This window comes from Castor canadensis, chromosome 1, assembly GCF_047511655.1.
Source record: "Castor canadensis chromosome 1, mCasCan1.hap1v2, whole genome shotgun sequence".
In the NCBI taxonomy this organism is placed as follows: domain Eukaryota; kingdom Metazoa; phylum Chordata; class Mammalia; order Rodentia; family Castoridae; genus Castor; species Castor canadensis.
Window position 1 is genome coordinate 40,141,318 of NC_133386.1, and position 25,856 is coordinate 40,167,173.

The following is a 25,856-nucleotide window of genomic DNA, read 5'->3' on the forward strand; positions in this document are numbered from 1 at the left end:
AATGTTCAAAGGGGTTTATCAATGTATCGCCATTGTGAGTAAACTTTACTTTGGTCAGTTCAATCCCATTCATTACTCTCCCTTACCCCTTCCTTCCCACCCACCCCATTATTCAACAGCTCTCAATACATAATACTATATTCTCTACCTGCACAGATGTAATGTATTCCAATATTGTTGGCTCTCCATCATTCTCTTTTCCTTTTTTACCTCCCCTGTGGTTCCATAAAGTACTTCCTCTATTATAAACATGTTCTACATATAAGTTTGTACATATAAGTTTGTTTTAGTGTATATGTTTATTTTTTGGATCTGTCTTCCACATATGAGAGACAGCATGCATCCTTTATAATTCTGAACCTGCCTATGTCACTTAACATCATGTCTTCCGGTTATATCCATTTACTTTCAAACCATGGGGTTTCATTCTTCCTCATAGCTGAATAAAACTTGATTGTGTATGTGTATCTCTCTCTCTCTCTCTCTCTCTCTCTCTCTCTATATATATATATATATATATATATATATATATAAATACATAGATAGAGATAGATATATAGATATATCACACCCATCAGATTATAGGTTAATCCACCCATCAGTTGTCTGGCATCTGGGTTGTTTCCATAGCTTGGTTATTGTGAACAGCGCTCAAATATAATTGGTGGGCAAATGTCTCTATTGTACCCTGACTTACATTCCTTCTGGTATATGCCTAGGAGTGGTATCACTGGATAATATGGTAGTTTTTTTCTAGATTTTTAAGGAATCTCCATGCTACTTTCCATAATGGTTGTACTAATTTGCATTCCCACCAACAGTGTATAAGGGTTCCTGTTTCACTGCATCCTCACCAACATTTGTTGTTGTTTGTGTTCTTGATGACAATCATTCTAACTAGAGTGAGATGAAATCTTACTGTAGTTTTGGTTTACATTTCTTTTATGGCTAGGAAAGTTGAGCACTTGTTCATGTATTTATTAACCATTTGTTCCTTTTCCTTTGAAGATTCCTTATTCAATTCATGTGCCCATTTTTTCATTAGGATATTGATTCTTTGGGGGTTGTTTTTTGTGTTTCTTATATATTCTGTATATTAGTCCCTTATCAGATGAATAGTTGGCAAAGACTTTCTCCCATTCTATGAGCAATCTCACAAGTCTGGTGACTGTTTCTTTGTAGTGCAGAAGCTTTTTAGTTTGCTGCAGTCCCATTTGTTCATTCTTTCTCTCAGTTGCTGATCCACTGGAGTTTTTAGGAAGTTGATGCCTATGCCTATATGAGCCGGTTTATTTCTTACTACTTCCTGTAGTTGATTCAAAAGTTTCAGGCCTTATATTAAGATCCTTAATCCACGTTGAACTGATATTTGTACAGGGAGAGAGGCGTGGATCTAATTTCAGTTTTCTGAATGCAGATATCCAGTTTTCCTTGCAACATTTGTTGAAGAGGCTGTCTTTTCTCCATCATACATTTTGAGTGCCTTTGTTAAAAATCAGGTGGGTGTAGTTCTGTGGATTCAAACATATCTGGGTCTTTATTCTGTACCATTGGTCTTAATGTCTGTTTTTGTGCCAGTACCATTCTGTTTTTATTGCTATGGCTCTTTTAGTACAGTTTGAAGTCAGGCATTGTGATACCTCCAGCATTGCTCTTCTTGCTCAGTTTTACTTTGGTTATTCAAGGTCTTTTGTGTTTGCATATGAAATTTAGCATTGACTTTTCAATCTCTATGACGAATGACATTGGAATTTTGATGGGGACTGCATTGAACATGTAGATTGCTTTTTGGAAATACAGCCATTTTCACAGTATTGACTCAAGCATGGGAGATCTTTCCATTCTCTGTAGTCTTTAATTTCTTTCTTCAGTGGTTTGGAGCTTTCATTGTAGAGGTCTTTCACTTCCTTTGTTAAGTTTATTCCCAGGTATTTTATTTGCCCAATGTTGGTGCAGTCAACTTAATTAAAATACACTACTGGACTTAGAAACACAGACCCCCAACATGGTGATAGTGGGAGACTTCAATACTCCTCTATCATCAATATATAGATCATCCAAATAAAAAATCAACAAAGAAACTTTAGAATTGAATGACAAATGGACCTGACAGATGTCTACAGAATAGTATGCTGCAATAGTAAAATATTCATTCTTCTTAGCAGCTCATGGAACTTTCTGCCAGATAGATCATATTTTGGGTCACAATGCATTAACAAATGTAAGAAAATTGAAATAACTTCCTGCATACTGTCTGGCCACAATGTAATAAAACTAAAACTCAAAAAAAAAAAAAAAGCAGCAGAGTCAGGCTCTGGTGGCTCATGCCTATAATCCTGGCTACTCAGGAGGCAGAGATCAGGAGGATTATGGTTCAAAGCCATCCTGGGCAAAAAGTTCACAAGACCTTATCTCAAGAAAAAAAAACAAACCTTCAGAAAAAAGAGCTAGTAGAGTGGCTTAAGGTGTAGGTCTTGAGTTCAAGCACCAGTATCACAAAACAAACAAACAAACAAACCAGAAAACTCTCAAACACATGGAGACTGACCAACATGTTGCTCCATGATCAGTGATTCATTGAAGAAATAGTTCAAGATATCAAAAAGTTTCTGGAATTTAATGACAAAGCACAACCTACCAGAACCTATGGGACACAGTAAAGGCAATGCTAAGGGAAACATTTATAACCATGAATGCATATATTAAAAATACAGAAAGAGCTGTAGTGAATAGCCTAATGCTGCATCTCAAACTCCTAGAAAAACAAGAATAATTTATACCAAAGCTAGCAGAAGGAAAGAAATAATAAAAAATAAGGCCTAATGTCAAGGAAAATAAGAGACTAAAGAATCAATGAGCAAAATGTTGTTCTTTGAAAAGATTAATAAAATTGATAAATTCTTAGCAAATCTGACTAAAACAAGGAGGAAAAAGACCCAAATTAATCAAATTAGAAATAAAAGGGGGAGACTGAAGAAACACCAATGAAATCCAAAGAATCATTAGGGACTACTTTGAAAACCTACATTCAATTATATTGGAAAATTGGAAGAAGTGGATAAATTTCTAGACAAATATGACCAACCAAAATTGAACCAAGAAGATATAAACCACCTAAATAGATCTATAACAAGCAATGAAATTCAAGCAGCAATAGTTTTCCAAAATAAAAGTCTTGGACCTGATGGAATCATGACTGAATTCTACCAGATCTTTAAAGAAGAACTAACAACAGCATTTCTCAAACTTTTCCATGAAATAGAAAGGGAAGAACACTGCCAAAATTACTCTATGAAGCCAGTATTACACTCATCATAAAACCAAACCAAAACAAAGAGACTTGGAGGCCAATTTCTTTAATGAACTTAGATGAAAAAATTCTTAATAAAATACTTGCAAACTAAATTCAACAACATATCAAAAAGTTCATACACAATGATCAAGTCAGTTTCATCCTAGGGATGCAGGGATGGCTCAATATGCAAATCATTATATGTAATACACTATGTCAACAGAAGCAAAGGCAAAAAGCACATGATCATCTGAATAGATGCAGAAAAAGCCTTCTACAAAATTTATCATTCTTTCATAATAAAATCTCTGATGAAACTAGGAATAGAGGGGTGTACCTCAACTTAAATGCTATATGCAACAAGCTTATAGCCAACATCATGCTAAATGGGGAAAACTGAAACCATTTCACCTAAAGTCAGGAATGAGACAAGGGTGTTCATTCTCTCTGCTTGTTATTAAGCATAGTCTTAGAATTCCTAGCAAAAGCAATAAGACAGGAAGAAGAAATAAAAGGAATACAAATATGAAAGGTAGAAGTCAAACTATCCCTATTTGCAGATGACATGATCTTGTATGTAAGAGGTCCAAAAAACTCCACCCAAAAACTCACAGACATCAGCAAAGTAAGAGGATACAAAACCAATTTACAAAATTCAATAGCCTTTTTATTCACCACATTTTCATAGAATAAGAAAACTTGATTAGTCTGGAAACTTTTAAAGTTATAGTTTGTAGCAGAGCAACCAATAAAACTTCCAAGTTCTAAATGAAACAATGCTGAATTTAATGTGTCATGTTGCACCCCCAGTCTCTTTCCATTGCCTTAAGCTTTGAATAAGATGGATTCTGATATGCCACACATCAAATCATGTCCCTTAAAACAGAAGTAAATATGCTATGTCCAGAGAAATATATTTAATTTCTAAGTATTGCAAGTGCGTTTTATAGGCAAGGTATTGTGCTCAGAGTTATCTAACATTTCTTTGGGTCAAAATAATAATTACAAACCTTCAATTGTACTTATATTAGTGAACCACTGGAACCAGAGAAAATATGAAACACTCCAACCATAGTGAATTTTAGAAATGGAGATTATTTCTGTAGTTACCCTGGAAAGAAGATGTGAATAAACTATTGACCAAAATAAGAAGACTTGAAAGTAAAAATTTCAGGATAATGCCATGTTTTGTTTTGTTTTTCACTGAAAAGAAAAAGATTTCTGATGAACTTATATAAACATGTGTTGGGGTTGGGAAAGAAAGCTGTGGTGAGCACAGCTCAGGAAGGGAATGCTGACAGAAGAGTTAGGCAAAGAAATGATAGATGCAAGGAGACCACCCATTAGTCAGTGTAACAATGTATAAAGGACGTACTTGTAAGTCATAGTTTTGTAGTTTTGCAATTAATGTTAAACAAAATTGTTATTTAGTGAAACATAAGTGGACAACATGATTTTTCTCAGCCCACATCTGTACTTGAAGTTTTCTAAAGTATTTTTAGCAATCAACTCCAAACGTATTGAGGTATTTATGTTGCATGTTAGAATTGTACAATTATATCTAAAATTTATTTTCAGTCATCCTCTATGATAGTAGTTACTTTGATCCTATGCACAATTTTATTACTATGATTTAAATAGGTAGTAAAAGTTACATGAGTATTCCTACATGTTATAATCAGTTTCCAATAGGCAAATAAATATCACTATATTTTGTTATTCAAACAATGAATTAACTTTAAAGTCAAAGGAAGTTATTCTTGATTTCCTAAACACTAACTTACTTTGAGTAAATTATAGATATTTTAACATGATCTCACTACTGATTGTCTTGAACATTACGTAACAATCTAAACTGAAATGGTTCTGAATCATTTTCAGAGATTTAATCACACAATGATGGTATATTTCCTTTGCCAATCTATGGTAGAAATACAAAAAATGACAAACAGAAATATTATATATTTCCACATATTTATTAAGGAAGTTTAGTTTTGTTCATTTTAGTTTTTGATTACTGGAAACATCTCAATAGTCTTCTCTCTTTTCTTTTATTCTTCCAGATACCTTCTTTTCTTAATCCAGTAACAGATAGTTTAGCCCTAGCCAGCCAGAGATAACAGAATGGAGATAGAGGCCACATATATTATATTGAAGAAGATGCATTTTTCAAATTGAATCCTGATTTCAACAATCCTGAATTGTTACTTTCTTGCACCATTTTCTTTATAATTATTTTTGGCAGTACTGGAGTTTGAACTTAGGGCTTCACACTTGGCTAGGTATGCATTCGGTGTCACTTGAGTCACTCCATCAGTCCTTTTTGCTCTGGTTATTTTTTATAGATGTCTCACTTTTTTCCCTTGCCTGCCTGAACTACAATTCCCCTATTTATGCTTCCTTCAGTAGCTTGGATCAGATACATGAACCACCATACCCAGCCTTTTCCTTTGAGATAGGGTCTTGTGAACATTTTGCCCAGGCTGGCCACAAATTGAGATCCTTCCTGAGTAGCTAGGATTATAGGCATGAGTCAAAAGTGCCAAGTTGTTTTTTTTTTTTTTTTAGTAATTTTTAATCAGCAATGTGAACAGATAATGGTTTGTATAAAAATCAATTAAATGCAACCACCAGACATTACTATACTATGATTTTAGAAATTGAGCCTCCAAATTACCCAAGGTACTTATTAGGCATTTTTATTTTCCCATTTAAAGTGAGAATAATCTCTCCTTAATATGTGCTAGAATATTAATGGTGCTTTCAAATTTCATGCATTGAACTTCTTTATTTTTTTTCTTTTTTAAATTCATTTATTTGTATCTGCATACATCATTAGGGTCATTTCTCCCTGCTGCTCCCTGCCTCCTCTCTCTCCCCCAACCCACCTCGCTTCCAGGCAGAACCTGTTCTGCCCTTTTCTCCAATTTTGTTGAAGAGTAGACATAAGCAATAATACGAAAGACATAGCATTTTGCTAGTTGAGATAAAGATGGCTATACAGAGAGATTCCTAGAATTGCTTCCATGCACAAGTATATTACAACCCAAATTGATTAATCTCTATCAGACCTCATCACTACTTCCTGGTCACCTTCCCATATTGACCTCTGTCATTTTAAGGTTATTGCATTAGCTCCTGTGCAGCAGGGAAATCAAACACTTTCAAGTTTTGGGTTTCCTACCTATCCCCATTCCTCTCATATGTGCTCTCCCCTTAGTGTGTGACCCAAGTCCAGCAACATTGCTGCATTTGCCCTAGATCTAAAGTCCACATATGAGGAAGAAGATAACGATTTTTGGTCTTCTGAGCCTGGCTAACCCCTCTCAAGATGATGTTCTCCAGTTCCATCCATTTACTTACAAATGATAAGATTTCATTCTTCATGGCTGAATAAAATTCCATTGTGTATAAATACCACATTTTCTTAATTCATTCGTCAGTAGTGGGGCATCTTGGCTGTTACCATAACTTGGTTACTGTGAATAGCGCTGCAATAAACATGGGTGGGCAGGTGCCTCTGGAGTAACCTGTGTCGCATTCCTTTGGGTATATCCCCAGGAGTGGGATTGCTTGATCATATGGAAGGTCTATGTTTAGATTTTTAAGAAGCCTCCAATTTTTTTTTCCAGAGTGGTTGCACCAGTTTGCATTTCCACCAGCAGTGTATGAGGGTTCCTTTTTCCCCACGTCCTTGCCAACACCTGTTGGTGGTGGTGTTTTTGATGATGGCTATTCTAACGGGGTGAGGTGGAATCTTAGTGTGGTTTTGATTTGCATTTACTTTAGGGCCAGAGATGGTGAGCATTTCTTCATGTGTTTTTTTGCTATTTGAATTTCTTCTTTTGAAAAAATTCTGTTTAGTTCAGTTGTCCATTTTTATTGGCTCATTGATTTTGAGACAGTTTAGTTTTTTGAGTTCCCTGTATATTCTGGTTATCAGTCCCTAGTCTGATGTATAGCTAGCAAATATTTTCTCCCACTCCATGGGTGGTCTCTTCAGGTTAGAAGCTTTTTAATTTTATGAAGTCCCATTTATCCATCCTTTCTCTTAGTTGCTGAGCTGCTGTGGTTCTATTGAGGAAGTCCCTGCCTATACCTATTGATTCCAGAGTATTCCCTGCTCTTTTCTGTACTAGCTTCAGAGTTTCAGGTCTGATATAAGATCCTTGATTCATTTTGAGTTGATGCTAGTACAGGGTGATAAACATGGATCTAGTTTCAGTTTTCTTCAGACAGATAACCACTTTTCACAGCAACATTTATTGAAGAGTCTATTTTCCATTGTATGTTTTTGGCACTTTTGTCAAAAATAAGGTAGGTATAACTGTGTGGATTCATATCTGGATATTCTATTCTGTTCCACTGGTCTTCATATCTGTTTTTGTGCTAGCACCATGCTGTTTTTAATGCTATTACTTTGTAATATATCTGAAGTTGGGTATTGTGATACCTCCAGCATTGCTCTTTTTGCTAAGTATTGCATTGGCTATTCACGGTCCCTTGTGTTTCCAAATGAACTTTAGGGTAGATTTTTCAACCTCTGTGATGAATGTCATTGGGATTTTGATGGGCATTGTGTTGTACATGTAGATTGCTTTTGGTAGTATAGCCATTTTTACTATGTTGATTCTACCAATCCATGAGCATGGGAGATCTTTCCACCTTCTATAGTATTCCTCAGTCTCTTTCTTCAGGGTCTGTAGTTCTCCTTATAGAGGTCATTCACATCTTTTGTTAAGTTTGCTCCTAGGTATGTGATTTTTTTGAGGCTATTGTAAATGGAATTGTTGCCACAATATTCTTTCTCAATTTGTTCATTGGTGGTGTATAGAAAAGCTAATGATTTTTGTAGGTTGATTTTGTATCTTGCTACCTTGCTGTAGTGGTTTATGGTGTCTATGAGTTTTGGGTAGAGATTTTTGGGTCTTTAAGATATAGGATCATGTTGTGTACAAATAGGGATATTTTGACAGTTTCTTTACCTATTTGTATTCCTTTCATTTCTTCTTTTTGCATAATTGCTCTGGCTAGGAATTCCATGATTATGTTGAATAGGAGTGGGAATAGTGGGCACCTGTCTCATTCCTGATTTTAGGGAAATTTATTTCAGTTTTTCTTCATTAAGCATGGTGTTAGCTATAGGTTTGTCATACGTAGCCTTTACAATGTTGATGTACATTCCTTCAATTCCTAATTTTCTTTGAGCTTTTATTATGAAGTGATGTTAATGTAAACATAGATCTGCCATAGGATACAGTAATCCCACTCCTTGGGATATACCCAAAGGTATGCAACACAGGTTACTCCAAAGGCACCTACACACCCATGTTTATTGCAGCACTATTCTCAATAGCCAAGTTATGGAAACAACTAAGATGCCCTACTACTGATGAATGGATCTTATCAAAGGCTTTGTCTGAATCTATTGAGATGATCAAGTGGTTTGTTTCTTTGCTTCTATTAATGTGCTGTATTACATTTAAAGATTTGCATATGTTGAACCACCCCTGCATCCCTGGGATGAAGAAGACTTGGTCGTGGTGAATGATCTTTCTGATATATTGTTGGATTTGGTTTGCCATTACTTTATTGAGTATTTTTGCATTGATGTTCATTAAGGAGATTGGCCTATAGTTCTCCTTTTTGGAGGTGTCTGTCTGGTTTTGAGGTGAGTGTAATGTTGGCTTCATAAAATGAGTTAGGCAGTGTTCCTTCTCTTTCTATTTTGTAGACAAATTTAATGAGACTTGCTATTAGTTCTTCTTTAAAGGTCTGGTAGAATTCAGCAGAGAATCCATCAGGTCCTGGACTTTTCTTTTCTGGGAGACTCTATTGCTGCTTCAATTCATTTTGTGTTATAGATCTATTCAGGTGATTAATATCCTCTTGGTTCAATTTTGGATGGTCATAAGTATCTAGAAATTTGTCCATTCCTTCAAGACATTCAAATTTATTGGAATGTAGGTTCTCAAAGTAGTCTCTCATGATTCTCTGGATTTCTGTGGTGTTTGTTTTTATTTCCCCTTTTGCATTTCTGATTTTACTCATTTGGGTTTTTTTCTCTCCTCATTTTAGTCAGGTTTGGTAGGGGTCTGTCAAGCTTGTTTACTTTTTCAAAGAGCCAGGTTTTTGTTTTGTTGATTCTTTGTATTTTTTTGTTTGTTTGTTTCTATTTCATTAATTTTGGTCCTTATTTTTATTATTTCTCTCCTTCTGCTTGTTTTGGGTTTTACTTGCTCTTGTTTTTCTTGGAGTTTGAGATGTAGCATTAGGTCATTTATTTGAGATCTTTCTGTCCATTTAATATATGCACTCATGGCTCTAAACTTTCCTCTTAGGACTGCCTTTGCTGTGTCCCATAGGTTCTGATAGGTCATGTTTTCAGTTTCATTAACTTCTAGGAACTTCTTAATTTTCTCTTTTATTTCATCAATGACCCACTGATCATTGAGCAATGTGTTGTTCAGCTTCCAATTGTTTGCATGTTTTCTGCTGTTGTTTTTGTTGTTGAGGTCTAGTTTTAATGCATTGTGATCAGACAGAATGCCTGGGACTATTTCTATATTCTTATGTTTGCTGAGTCTTGCTTTGTGCTCTAAGATATGATCAGTTTTGGAGAAAGTTCCATAGGCTGCTGAGAAGAATGTATATTGTGCAGAAGTTGGATGAAATATTCTGTTGACATCAGCTTGATCCATTTGATCTATGGTGTGATTTAGTTCTAGAATTTCTTTATTAATTTTTTGTTTGGATGACATATCTATTGGTGATATGGTAGTATTAATGTCTCCCACTACCATTGTGTTGGAGTCTGTATGTGCTTTTAGGTCCTTCAGAGTATGTTTGATGAAATTGGGTGCACTGACATTGGGTGCATATAGGTTGATAATTGTTATTTCCTTTTGGTGTAGTTCCCCTTTTATTAGTATGGAGTGTCCTTCTTTAACTCATTTGATCAATGTAAGTTTGAAGTCTACATTGTCTGAGATAAGTATTGCTACTCCTGCCTGTTTTGGGAGCCATTGGTTTGGTAAATCTTCTTCCAACCTTTCACCCTAAGCCATTGCTTGATTCTACCAATGAGATGGGTCTCCTGTAAACAACAGATTGTGGGATCTTCCTTTTTAATCCAGTTTGCCAAATGGTGTCTTTTGATAGGTAGTTAAGTCCATTAACATTCATTGCTAATATTGGGAGGTATGTGGTGATTCCTGTCATGTAGTTGATTTTGTTGTTTAAGGGTTTGATTGTGTGCAGATGAATTATGTTGCTCTTTGATTCCTTGTCTTTTCTTCTCCTGTGGTTTGGTACTGCCTGTCCTTCCATGTTTTTGTTTGCTTTCATTTTCTGTGTGCATAATTCCTTGAAGAATCTTTTGTAGTGGTGGTTTGGTGGTCATATGTTGTTTTAGTTTCTGGTTATCATGGAAAAATTTTATTGCTCCATCTATTTTGAATCATAGCTTTGCTGGGTAGAGTATTTTAGGATTGAAGTTATTTTCATTCAGTGCCTGGAATACCTCGCTCCAGGCCCTTCTTGCTTTTAAGGTTTCCATTGAGAAGTCTGCTGTGATTTTGATGGGTTTATCTTTGTATTTTATTTGTTTTTTCTCTCTTACAGCCTTCAATATTCTTACTCTATTCTCTAGCTTGTTGTTTTAATGATAATATGTTGTGGGGTAATTCTATTTTGGTCAAGTCTGTTTGGTGCCCTGGAGGCTTTCTGTACCTGAATGGGCATATATTTCTCTAGATTTGGGAAATTTTCTGTTATTATTTTGTTGAATATATTATGAATCCCTTTTGCTTGCACTTCTCCTTTTTCATTGCCATGATTCTCAGGTTTGGTCTTTTGATGGAATTGATGAGTTCTTGCATATTCCTTTCACAGGTCTTGAAGTGTTTGACTAATAGCTGTTCAGTTTTTCCTTTAATGTTCATTTTATCTTCAAGTCCTAAAATTCTGTTTTCTTCTTGTTCTAATCTGCTGGAGTGGCCTTCCATTGTGTTTAGTGTTTCTGTTTCTTTTTCTGAGGTTTTCCATATCATGGGTCACTTCCTCTTTAATATTATTTATTTTCACCTTTAATTCATTTCTCTCTCTATTTATAGTGTTCTCTGTTTCACTTTGGTGTTTATTTAGGGCTTCTATGAGTTCATTTATTTGTTTCTGTGTCTTCTTGTATTCTTTATTTTTGGTGTCTTGAAATTTCTTGAGTGCCTCTTGTATGTTTTTGTTAACCATGTCTAGTAACATCTCCATGAAATTCTCAGTGATTACTTGCAGGATTTCTTCTTTGAGGATGTTCTTGTGGGCATCTTTGGATTCCTTACCATCATTTATCTTTGTTTTGTTGGAGTCCAGAACTGGGTATCCATTTTCTTCATTTCCCTCTGAATCCTGTATTATATTAGTTTTAGGGAGAGAATGGTTTCCATCCCTTTTTCATCTTCCCATCGCTCCACTTGGTACTGTGTAACTATGTTTTTGATAGCATAGTTGGTGGTTTCAGTCACCTGTTTTTCCCTTGGTTTAATTTTGTTTTGTGGATGTATTGGGTTTTTAGCTTAGCATGCAGGTGCTATTTCTTTCCTTTGGTGGGTGTAATTTTATATTAACTAATTCACAATAGTAAAACTAACAAAACAAAACCCAAAGAAATCAATGGTGAGACATAAAAAAAAACCACAAACAACCAAACAAGAAACAAACACACAAAAAATCCCTCCAGTTTCACGAACAATAGAGTTTCAATCTTAGTTTAAGTTCTGGTGTTACTCCTTCAGCATCCAGTCCTGGTCTTTGTATTTAAGCAGAAGCTCTGATGTCATCTCACCAGGTGGTTAGATAGGTTTTTTTTCCTTCTGTCTTTCAGTGGCAGCTGCTTGGTCAGCTCCTCCCTCAGTGAGGTGTGGCAGTTTAAGTTTGTATGTTGTCCTCAGGTTCTGGATATCAGCTCTGTAGCCTACCAACTGTCCTGCTTTGGAGTTGGGTTTTTGCTGTGTTGGTTTACTAGGGACTTGTTTGTTTGCCTTGCCCCCTTTCTCTGGGGCAAGGTTAGTGATCTGACAGCTGGACCCTGCTGTCAGCATGTTGTGATGGTTTGGTGATTGTTTTTCAATTTTGCAGTGTTGTTTGACTTTGGATGTTGGTCACTGGCTCAGGAGATGAGCTTTGTGGACCACTATCTGCCCTATTTCAGGCTGCAGCTTACCACAGACCTGCTGTCATCCTTCTGCCTTTCCAGCCTCTGTTTGCCTAAAGTTCACACAGTCCCTGCCCCCCCAGTCTCCAGTCCACTTTCAATGTCCCGCCCCCTCTGATGTGTACTAGTTTTCAGTTTGTTGTTTATTGTTCAGTTTTTTTTGTGGGGTGGGGAGTCAGCCTGCTCAGGGGGTATGCTGGTTTATCCCAGGGGTGGCTAGGGGAACACTGTGTGATGCTTGGCACTTACCTGTTTGGTCTGATGGATGTCTCCCAAGCAGGTTTGGAGCAGTGTCTGGTAGTGGTGGCAGCCCTCCTGTTTTCTCTGTGTAATGGTGTGGAGAAGCTTTCCACAGGCTGGGGGATCAGGGTGTCAAAGTTTTGATTCTCCTCTGTGCTTTATTTCTACCAAATGTGGCTCTAGCATCTCAGCAAGGTTTTTGATTCACAGAGCTCACGTTGTGCTTCTGTGCCCTAATTGCATCTTGGATCCTCTCCCGAACTTCATCTTTAAAAGACCAACCAGAATATAGATCTCCAGTTCTGAATGTGCAAGACCCCACTTAGCTTTTTATCAGTAAAATGTAACCATGACAAGCAGTGATTTTTGCTTTCAGTCATGTGAAGTGTTGTCATTAGACTCCTCTAATGGGGACAGTACCTCCTTATAGTTGCATTTCAAATAAACATTTACTAATAAGAATCAACTTTTAAAAGAAAGTTTGTTAAGCTAAGGGTTTATCACTTCTTCCTTTAGTAAATAGCTCCTAGAGAGGTGTCATTGAATTTCTACTAATGGAGAATCAGATATGACAATATCACACACTTTAATGAGAAATTAATCTATTGTGTACTAATCTTTAAAAAATTAAATAGCCATAGCATAGTCTTCTTTAAATAAAGGTACAGACAGATTAGCTTGTATGTTCTTAAGTCTGGTTATGCAATACAATCTCTTATCAAGTTCAAATAAGAACATTGTTCATGATCTATTACCAAGATTCTGACTCAGTTATTATGTGGTGAAGACATGCAATCTGGCATTTTAAACCTTTTCTGAAGAAAATGGAAACACATACAGGCTTTGACACATCTTCAGTCCTTAAAATGAAAGATGCTATGTAGATGGATAAATTTTAAAAGACACATATTCAGTCAAGAATAAAACTTATAATTGGGTGAAAAACAGAATAGATAAGATAGTGAGCCAGATAGAAGCTGTGTGGGTACACGCTTTAACAGAATTGCTGACCAGGGTTTGTATCCCCATGTAGTTAAAACAGTAATATCCATTGGGATAAGCAGGGGTTTTAGGTAGGTATCATGGTAATTAACCAGACTTAGAAGGTGCCCCCCCACATCAAGTTCAAGAAAAGACATTGACATACAGTTGCTGCCAGCACTTCTCAGGGACCTCAGTTTATAGGAAATTTTAGAGTCAAAAAATGAGAATAGAGTCAGCCTCTCTTCCTGGACCTGAGGCAAGTTACCTGCTTGAAGGGTGACTTATTCAGTAATAGTCCTATTTACACTGCACTGTTTGTAGACATCAAAGTAAACATGGGAGGCCCAGAGTAAGACTGAGACCAAAGGCAGAAAGCACAGAACTGGAATTGCAAACAGTAGCCACAATAATAATAGAACTTTTAGGTGGAACTATAATCTAAAAGTACAAATCATATGAAAAAAATAGTATGACAGGGTTCTCTCAGGTGACTGTTGGTGTTGGTTGGGATCCTGTGATTATTTGAGGAAGGCTCTGCTATCTTCAATACAGATTCTGCCTGTGCCCTTGCACTATTAGTAAACTAAAAAAGAAGGGAACATGGGGGCATGTGTTGCAGGAGGCATTGTTAGTCCCACATCACTGTGAAGGTCTTAGGCTCATGAAACTTAATTGCAAAGTGATTCCAGGTGAGGGAGAAGGCAAAGTGGCCCACATGGAGTAGTTTGTGCTTTCTGCCACATAAGTTGGAAGAGCATTATAAGAGTATGAAGAAAATATGGAATGTGTACATTAAGATGATAACATAGTTTATGGGAGGAATGACAAAGACAACTGGATACAGCCTTAAAGAACAAAAACATATTTTAAATAAATAATTCAACTCCCAAACCAGTATGCCTTAATGTGCATGACATGGTTACAAATATGAGTTTCTGTAATGTTACACATGTGTTTATGTATAAATAAGTTTAACATTTAAGCCAGGAATTACCTAGAGATTTAGCAGAAATTCCAATAATATTGATAAATTTTTCACATACCTGAATCATAAAATCATAAGCAGACCAATGTTAATGAGGAATTTCTTAAAGGATTAATGAAATGTACAAATCTCTAAGAAAATTGACCAGAGAGGGGAAGAAAAACAGAAAGAGCCAAAGAGAGAGAGACATAAAGAGGGTGGGTGAAGAAGGAGGAGAAAAAGAGAGATTGCAGGTAAGAAATGGGGGCCATGTAGCATTTTACAGATAGCAATTTTTAAAGTCACAGGTGAATATAATACTGAAATTTATATGAATTTGTTTAAAATTTAAACAAATGGGATATTGGAAGAAGACAAGCATGGGATGCAAGATCATAATTCTGATTTACAGCATGCTGGTTTTGAGGCACTTTAAGGCATTCAAATAGAAATGAAGAGTATGAACCCAGTTACTTGGGTGTGAAGTTCAGAGAAGAGATTTGGGTAGAGATATACTTATGCTACATATTGCCCTGTAAATGTATTACTAAGACATGGGCATGCATGAAGACGTTTTCTTATGGGAAGAGCCAAGAGTGAAAACAATAAAACTCCATGTAAATTCTGTAAAGATCAGACTTCTATTGAAAACTAAGGAAACTGGAACTTTCTTCTTAGCATAAATGCTATCAGATAATGTGAGGGACAAAGCCAGCAATTTATCTGCCAGCTATTTATTTTCTACAAGTTGATATTTTATGTATATTCACTTTCCAATTATTTTTGTCTGTTATTGCAATGGTCCTGATGGTGCCTGTATAGGCACCATTTTATTTATTTCATTATTTTTTATTTTTATTTACTATGTAGATAGGATAGGTCTCAAATTTGCAATCCACCTGGCTCAGCCTCCTTAGTGCTAGGATTAGTGATATGAACCATCATGTCAACCTAAGCATTGTTTTCATACTGTTTTATCCAGCTATAAACCTACAAGGAAAAGGCCCAATGGTTTGTTGAAGTAGTATATATTGGACATTCTGCTTTTATGAGGAAAAAAAAAATCAAAGGCAGTTCATCTCAAAGACATATCCTATGGAACACGTTTCAGAACATGTTACTGTAACATATACCAGTTAAATTCAACTAGTGTTCTCACACTGCTAAATCAAGTGGCCACAAATAATCAAATGTCCAAAGAATAACATTAAAAATTAAGTTTTCTTCCCAAAAGTTCTAATTTTAATGTTTCTTAATGTTATGATAGTGTTCTAGGGATTTTTCTTTTATAACTGATAATTCTCACAAGAAAAGCCAGTTAGCCTATATATTTGATTCACCATTCTGAATTTTTAATTTTCTTTTAGTACTGTAATTCACATATATAATCATTTAATGATATTGTCATTATTCTAAGAAATATTAAGGTTTTCAATAGGTTTTAAATCACATGGTCTAGAATATTTAATTTAACAATCAACATGAATATTTTAATTTTTCAGAACTTTTTCTGTTTTTCAAGGCATGTGCCTTTTTTCTGATTTGCTTTGGTGACATGATATAATTCTGCTTTGTTGTATTCTTAGGAGAAAATATTATGACTATCATGTTAACAGTGAAGAAATTGATGCAAAAAGATTTAATGAATTATCCAAGATTTCTATTCTAAATTAGTTAGAATTAAATTTAAGAACCACTAAAAATAACCTTTCTTCTTATTCAGTATAGGAATATATTAGCAAAATTTATCCTAACACATGCTCATGTTTTTTGCATAATTACTTTATTGAATTTTCTAGGAGTGGAGGAAAGTTACAAATAATTTGTTGATTTTTTAAAAAGATCAGTCAGGATTCTCCCTCATAAAATTTCATTGGATGCCATGATAACTCTCTTTTGGAGGGATTACTAAAGTGGAAATCATGCCAATAATAAAAGCACTTTCAGTTTAAATTGCAAACTATACCTCAGCATTTTTCTTATTATGCCCATCCTGCCAAAATGCCAAGTTGACAAAATGCAAAAGGGTTATATGTTGGTAAAAAAAAACGGTTAAGAATGCTAGAATTTTCTCTTCAAGCACTGTTTACAAAGTAACTTATATAAGCATGTGAATTATTATTTCTTCCATTCAAATAGTAAAAATGCTACCATGCTAGGTATACAACTATATGTACATGACATACACACGTATATGTATATATAATACATAATTATATATATATATATATATATACACACACAAATACATAATGTATATATCATAAGTTTAAGGCCACAGTATTCCTTTTTTAGTCTTTTTTCCATTTAATCCCTCATTAAAATGGGCAGAGCAGAATGAGAGAGTGGGTCATTGACATTCAGCAAATCTACTTTTCTTATCACTCTAATATGCTTCTTTCCTTGAGGAGAATTTTTTAATGTAATAGCATTCCTTCTCATTTTTCCTGTATACTTAAATTTTTTTGAATATATTATTTTTATATAGTCGTCTATTATTTTTACGTTTGAAGCTGATTTAGAATGATCCATACTTAAAGCCTAAGACCTTTTATTGACTTAATTGATTATTCTCACTTCAAGTTTAAAAAATCAATTCTGGTACCCAGAGAAACAAGGAAGAGTCTAGTTAGTGACTTTTCCTTTGTAAAACAAAGAGTGTCTGTTCGTTTGCCAGGCAAGTGATAATTACAAGCTTTCTGGACCCATTGAATGGTTTAAAGTCAATTGGCACATTAGTTGAAATATATCCAATGAGTTATCTTGCCATCTTCAAATAACATCATAGTGCCTTGTTCTGACTGACTATTCTTTGTGTGACCTACAGTGTGTGCAGCAGCCTTCAATTATATCTTACCCATTTAAATGCATACACTTCACATTGGGAAGCTTCAGGGAAGGAAAGAATAATGAGGCTATACATAAGTAGGCATAAAAGAAGGAGTAGATAAAGGCAGAGTGACACTAGCAGGAATGTAGTACATGTATTTTGCATACACAAAAGACTTAGGATCATGAAGATGAACTGATGACAGAATGAGGCAGGAGCCATAAATGCATTTATTCTGTGCTGAAAAGAGACAATGCCCTCTGGCCCACTTTGTAGATATAGTGTCCATTCAGCAAAATTTTTGAGCATCAAACTCCTATGGGAGTCTTGCCAAGGACGGACTTGCAGAATTAGGGTTTAAACACACAGTATTGAATCATACATTAAGTGTTAGCATTATGAACTAGAGTCATTTTAGAACTATACCTATGGAAGTTCATAAAACGTAATCTTTTTTTTCTTGTTGACTTAATGGGAAGGAAAGTTATGTCAGAGAGGTAGAAAAAGGCACAAAGAGATAGAAAACAAGTAGGTATAGTGGTGTGTTGTGTGTGTGACTACGTGTGTGTGTGTGTGTGTGTGTGTGTGTGTGTACACTCAGAAAAAGCCTATGCTCAGTAGCTTGAGACTCTAGCTTAAATTAAAAATAACTTTCTATAAACTAATGAATTCACTTAACCACTCTGGATACTCTTAAGCAAATGGGGAAGATTTAATTTGAAAGTCTGAACAAAGTATGCAGTAGTACTCAGTGTCTGATGGATCAGTTCCACTGTGCTTTTTTGCTTATGTAAAGGCTTTAATTAATGGGCGAGGATTCTCCCTCCTATTTTAGTTTAAACAAGCTTAACGGGAAAATTAAAATTTTAATTTTCTTGTTATTTCAAAGTAAAATTTAACTTTGTCATATATCATTAACAATTGTTGAAAGTTGGTATAGTGCTCTGGGATAGTCTAGGCACTGAGGCTACAAAGATGAATCAGACAAAATCTTTGTCTACATGATCCTAAGACAGTGCAAAAGAGAGCTGGAAAAGGGGAACAATGAAGTGACCTCCAGCCCTGCCTTATAAGTTGTATCAAAATTTTTATCTAATCAGTGGATATCTACTACTTAGATAGTTATGCATGAATGCTCAGGAAATATTTATTAAATTATTCAGCCTAATGCTAGTCACACTTATCTGAGATAATTTCTTTTTTTCCATTTTCCAGACTTTATTTTACCATTCTTTTTCTTTTTCTTACTTTTTCCTTTATTGTTAATGCTGGGTAGGGGAGCATTGTGCATTTACAGAGGTATTTACAATATATCGACTATATTATTCTTGAATCCCCCCCCTACACACACATACACTGCTCCCCTTTATCCCTCTTCCTCCATACATGGAATAGTTACAATAGGAATCATTTTTGCATTTACATGCATATATACACATTTTTTGCACTGTATTCACCCTCCACTCCCTCCCCGCTTCCACTGGTGTTAACTCTCCTCCCTGGGCAGGACCTGTTTCACCCTCCTGTTCTTCAATTTTGCAGAAGAGAAAAGAGAAAAGATAAAGGTTTGTTTGAGATAAAGGTAACTATACAGGGAGTTTCCTTGTGGTATTTACATGTATATATGTATTATACTCCCAACTGGTTTATCTCCTCTAATTACCTACATTCTACCTTAGTCCGTTTCTTATAGTGGTTTCAGCTGGTTTAAGATTTCCATATTCATTCTTGTATAGAGAATATATCACATGTTCTTAGTTTCTTTTACCCTCTCCCTCTCATGCATGACCTCCATTTAGTGTGACCAGTGTTTCATAATATTGCTTGTATTTGTATTAAGTCTGTATTCCACATATGAAAGAGAACATGAAGCCTTTGGTTTTCTGAACCTGGCTAACTTCATTTAAGATGATGTTCTTCAGTTCCATCCATTTACTTGCAAGCAACAAAATTTCATTCTTTGTGGCTGAGTAAAGTTCCATTGCATGTAAATACCACATTTTCTTAATCCATTTTTCAGTAGTGGGGTATCTTGACTGTTTCCATAGCTTAGTTATTGTGAATAGTGCTCTGATAAACATGGGTGTGCAGGTGTCTCTTTTGAAAGCTGACTCACACTGAGATAATTTCTTCATAAGGTGAGAGATTCAGAGGCCTCACATTAGGTCATTTGGTTATAAGTAAAGGAAATAAACTTCAAATAGAGACTTTTATTCAGTTTGTTTTTGCTTCTTTTCCTTTTTTTTTCAACTGCAGAGCAAAAATGATTTGAAAGAGATTGGGCATCACCTTAGGTTCTCTTCACCTTATCTCTATATTGTGCATGGAGGGCTTTCTTTATATATGAACACAAATGATGCTGATTTAGAAATTCATGAAGGGATATTGGGAGCATAGAGAATGCATAAAGTGTCAAAACATGATTGTGGTTAAATTAGAGGAAGGGAAAATTTAAATTGAACCATCAGTAGACTATTGATGTAAAGGAACATATAAACAGATAAAATGAAAAGTTGTAGAGTAATAGATATCAGGTATGGGCTTACTGTAGGATAAACATAGGACATTTTCTTATTTTGGAAATTTGTAAATTAAAAATAGTTCTGAGTCAAACTCAAAGTCTGTCTGATCTTGTCTTTCTCCCATTTATATTTATCTGGACAGCAAATTAATGTGCCCAGAATAGACAAAATCATATGCTACCTGTTACAGCAGACTGAGTCTTTGCAAAACAACTATTCATCTTAAGACATATTCAGGAAAAGACATAAATTCAGTGAGATTATCTTAAATCTGAAATATTGAAGCAAATCTACTTGAAATGACAATAGCTCTTTATCCCATTCAATAAGGACTCACACAAAAGACAGGGTTAGGAGGGTGTGTGCGTGAGTGTGTGTATATGTGGAATAGTAGTAGTGGTGGTGGTAACAACAGGATAATAATAGTAGGTTTTTACAAAATGACTCCAAATGAGGGATTGGGGGTGTATCTCAGTGGTAAATTGCTTACAAAGTGTGCTCTGTCTGAGTGTGACCCATAGCACTGCAAAAAACATTACTCAGATAATATAAAAGCTATTGATTAAGAAAAATTTATGAATGTTGCTTATAGTAAGTAGAAGTATTTCATTTAGAGTATATATTACATTTAAAGTGTATTTTATTTAAAATTATGTCAGAGGAGTACAAGACAATAATTTAAAATATTAATAAAACAATTAACCTGCACTGTTTGCTTTGTACCTGGCACTGTAATGAATGCTTCACATGTAATGTTCAGTTGATTTTCACAGCAGTTCTGTTTTTACAAATGTGAAAATGGAAGCACTAAGAATGCCTTGTCCAGATCACATAGTGGTAGACTTGGCCCTTGTTTGGCAGGGCAGCTCAAGCCCTGTGTCCGCTGCATCTTCCCCACCACAGACTGAAAGATATGAATGACAAAGGATAGCATTGCTAATGTACTGTTGCATATTTTACATGACTAGGTTTGGCGACCTATTTTTAATATTAAATCTTCCCATGATATTGCTACTTTGGGAGTGTTAGTAGTTCTCAATGTCTGTCAATGCTCATAGTGTTTGTTCGGTTTTACCCGCACTATTTAGGGAAACAATTAATATAATTTATAATTTAATGACTGGCTCAAAAAAAAATAGAAACTTCAGCCACTGCATTGTATATGTTAATTGTAATTTTAATGACTGCTGATCATTTGTCTAGGTAACATAATCCAGATAATATAATTTACCTGTATGATGTAGAATGTGGCTTGCTTTGTAGTTTTTAAGTATGCAATGCTTAGAAGATTTTAATTCTGTGGATGGCAGCAGTAGTTATAGCAGTGTGCTTATAAGTAAAGTGTAAAACTTTGAAATTATAAAAAAAATCAGGTTGCAAATATCAGTTTTTTTATTTACTAGGGGATATAGACATAGACAAATTATTAATCCTCAATGTTGTCATCTGTAATGTGGATCTAATATTTGCCTCACAGCAGCAGCATGGGTTTCTCTAACAAATATTTATTGATGCCTCTTCTGTACAAAGCATTGTTTAGGTATGATCATGTAGCAGAGAATAAAAAGTCCATCCCAGAACTCATGAAGTTTATATGATAGTGGAGATAGAGAACAAATGAACAAACAAATATTTAACAGCATCTAAATAAAATATAGATGATGAATGTGATGCATTTAGTGACTGCTATGTGGCAAAGGCAAAGAACAATCCTTACTATATTTTATTACACATATAAGACCTTTGTGCTGAAGAAGCAAATGTGAACTGTCATATAAAGAAAATGAGAAAAACAATCAAAGGTACTGAATTTCTACTTTGCAAAGTGCTTAAAATAGAAGCATTATGAAAAAAATTCTCTTAGGATTTATGTATTGAATTCTTTTCTTTTTGTTTTGTGGAAACAGAGCAAAGACTCCTAAACAGAATAGGTTTCCATTGTTGCATTTCCAGACTTGCATACTGAAGTTGTGGTCTGCCTGCTGTGCTTGAGAACAAGGTGTTGATGACATTGAAAAATAATTAATGAAGCTCCCCTCCCCAGGCCCATCAGCAATTTACATTTCATAAATGAAATCAACAGCCTGGAAAAGCCAGTGCTGCATATGAAATGGCAACTTGTCTTCCGCAACAACTCAGCATGGGGATTCTTGATTCCAGGTTTCTGAAATGCTTGTACATTAAGCCCAAAGTGAAAGGCTCCAGTGGCAAATATTTATACAATCTTGATAGTGTATTATTATATGACACTAATCAGTGTTAGAAAAAAAAATTTAAACAGTAAAAACGGTGAAAAACGTAAGCTCCCCTCCCTCACCCTCACTCTACCCATCAGTTCCCAATTGCTGGCACAAATCACTCTTAGTTCCCTGAAGTTTTCTAGTGAAGCCTTGGGACTAATATTTTTTTAAGGTATATGTTGTTTTCTAAATACAGACAGAAACAAGTCCTATGTAGAAACTGGATTCTTACATGACTCAAAAATTAACTATCTGTAGAAAGATTTAAACATTGGTAGAAATGATACCTATAAAATGAAGCACTGAATATTTTTAAAAGTTTTTTTGAGGCAAGGTCTTACTATGTAGCCCAAGCTGGTCTTGAACTCATAATTTTCCTACCTTTGACTCTCAAGTACTGGGATTACAGGTATGGACCAAAACCAGGCACTGAGGTCTTAATGATCCTGATCCAGTAGCCTGCTCACCTTAGAAAATCTGTTGGGGTTTTTCACATCTCAATTCCTGTTTTGCATATTTGAGAACAAAGCCACAATTCTGTAAAAAAAATCTTCAAAGATCATGCAATTTTAGTTTATGAGCATGATTTAAATGTAGTTATGCACTTATTATCACTCTCATATGAATTTTACAACATTGTTTTCTCCATTTTAACAATAACAAATTGGACACTTGAGATTTAAAAAGCATATAAGGTTTTTGTGACCCAAAAGCTCACTCTCCACACTCTAAAAGAACTCATAACTATAATTTACCTTGAAGCTATCTTGTTAGTGTTATTTGCATAACACTAAAAGTCACTAGTTCTGTTGCAGTAAGAAAGTCCCATACACAGCCTGTTTGATGCCACATGTTTATAAAGGTGCTCATGAAATTCTATGCACGAGTCAATTCTGGGTACATCGTACTCTAGTAAAAAGATATGGCACAACTTTAATATTTCTAAAAGATCTCTTGACAAACATTAAAGCTAAGACAATTCCATCTCAATGTTACAATGACAACTTGATTGGTAGGTGTAAGGACTCTGAGCAAGTAGGAAGCAAGGCTTTTTCAAATGGACACCCAATTTTAATGAGAAAATGCCAGTTACACCTGTCTTGGGAAGGAAAGACTTAAACTTGTGGAAATTTGCTTCTGAGAAATTCAAATATTTAAATCAGCACATTTTGGAAATTTAGAGCTAGGAAGGTGAGAAGTGTCATTCTATCTGGGCCTTGGGATATATGTCCTCTGGTGAAGGACAGGCTGGGAAGATAGAGCCCTGTGTCCACCACTTGGCAGCTCGATGAGTTTTGCAAATCACTTAACTTCTTTAAGAATCAACTGCAAATGGGGATTAAAAATAGCACTTACCTCAGAGACCATGATATAATGCTAATTCACAGTTGGCTAGGATGTGGGCAATACATATACTGCAGAATCATTTATACCTTATTATAATTTTGCTAATCTCTCTGAGAGTTCAAATTATAGTGTTAGTCTAAGCATAATTCAATAAAGAAGGAACTATCAAAGAAAAGAAGAGTGTATCCTTTTCTTTCAGTGAGGAAATCCTAGCTGCTTTGGAGGCAGAGATCAGGAGGATTGCAGTTCAAAGCCAGCCTGGGCAAATAGTTGTTGAGACCATATCTCAAAAAATGTCCAACCTAAAAAGGGCTGGAGGAATGACTCAAGTGGTAGTGGGGTTTGAACTCAAGGCCACCTGCTTTCTAGACAGGCAGCCCTGAGTTCAAACCCCAGTGCCACCGAAAATAAATAAGAAACAAAAAAATAAAATTCACCACTAAAAGAGTAATTGTTTTATTGAGATGAAGGAACTACGTATGAATTAACTTTATCTTAAACTGGCTGAGATAAAACATATGTAGCATTAGGAAACACAATAATAGAAGGAATCACTGAGTTAATAGAGTTCATATTTGTTATAGTGGGATACAGAAAGATGTCACTTAATTGAAAAAAATTTCTAAAATAAAATGCAAATATGGAAGCTATATGGTATTGAATTTGTATCTTTAGTTATAGAAGCACAAGATAAATCAATTTCTTCTAGGACTCTATATAAATAAGAAGGAGCATTTGGTCCTTCTATATTAACCATTTCCCTCATTCATTCATTCATTCAATGATACCATGTGTCATTTATTTGACCAAGTGTTAGTATCTGAGTAAAGGAGATAATAGTTCTTGCTCTAATTGAACTTAAAATCTAGAGGGGATACAGACAATCCATGAAAATATATGAATATTATATTTTATATAATATAAAGGTCAATAAAAAACCATTAACATCAAGTTTGTCCTACCCAGTTAAGCGAGTGTGTCAAGTAAAGAAGAAAAGAATATGTTCCAAAATGTCAAATATATAATAATAGCACTGATATCACTTTTTATAGGATGTGCATATGAGCCATAATGAAAGTAAGATGTAAATGAGTGTTTAATTCCTTATTATATAAAATTTCACAGTTAAATGGATGTTTTTTTCTTTTTATATTGTACCTACAGAAAATGATAATGTACTAGGTTAAAACTTGAATAAAACTGGCTAATACCATGCCTGCCATATAACCCATGCCCCATAAGGGTCCCAATTATGGGGTCAGTTTTTCTGCAATTTGAAGAGGGAGCAACTGTAATGTACCAGAACCCTTCCATTAGTCAAAAGAAGACTTATACTAACAGGGAGAACTATAAAACCTAGAAAAGTTGTATAAAAAGAGGATGCCATAGCAACTTGAAAATACAGTCACTATTACACTACTAATGATTGTACTATGAAGATAACTTGGGTAGTTTTAAAAATTATGTACTTAAAAAAACTATATTATACTAATTAATTTAGAGTGTTAAATTTCTAGACAAAAGGCATTGTCTTATGACAATGAAAGAACAAGATAAATTATTTCACTTATTTCTTATATTATAATGAATTTAACCCAGTTTATTTTAGAAAATTAGTAACAAGAGTATGCTATTATAATTAAGTCATTTTGAAGTTTTTAAGTTAACCACCAGATGGAGCTCCATGAATTGAGCCTATGGTAGTCAAAACTAGAAAATTGTTTAAATTGGTCAAATTAAGAAAACTTGTGCTACTTTTTTGTGAGCAATTTTTTATTAATTTCCTAATTTGCAATTCTTAGAAAACTCTTATGAATCACAAAATATTAGTTTATATTAAAGACAAGATGCCAAAGTACTTGATTAGCATAAATTTTTTTTAGCAAACTGGATTTTAAAAGTACTTCTGCATAATTTACATTAGAATTTAGCAGATACATATTCCATTAATATGTTGTTCAGGTATGTAACTGTAATAGAAATTAAGAACATACAAGAAAAAAAATCAATGAAACCTGCTTATTAATCCATTTAGACCTAATTATTTTTCAAATGCTTTTTTTCCTTTCATATGTGTGTATGTGTATGACTCACCCCAGTATCAGAAACTAGAAAAGATGAAAAGAGCTCCAAAGCAGGTAAGGGTAAGGATGCTTCGTTAAGACTAACATTCAAATAGATGTTATGTTTGTTCTGAACATGTAAATAGATACTTGGTTATACAATCAA

General features: G+C 34.8%; 1 protein-coding gene across 33 annotated transcripts in view; it reads left to right on the forward strand.

The window, feature by feature from the left end:
- Positions 1-25,856, forward strand: part of Trdn (triadin) — a 374,084-nt gene that overhangs the window by 274,785 nt on the left and 73,443 nt on the right. For all 33 annotated transcript variants that reach the window (XR_012448649.1, XR_012448653.1, XR_012448655.1 and 30 more), the window contains one exon: positions 25,727-25,765. Coding sequence is in view for 30 of the 33 variants with exons in the window: in XM_074075307.1 (XP_073931408.1) it covers positions 25,727-25,765 (39 nt within the window). In the remaining 3 variants the exon portion in view is untranslated. The remainder of the gene's footprint in view (positions 1-25,726; positions 25,766-25,856) is intronic.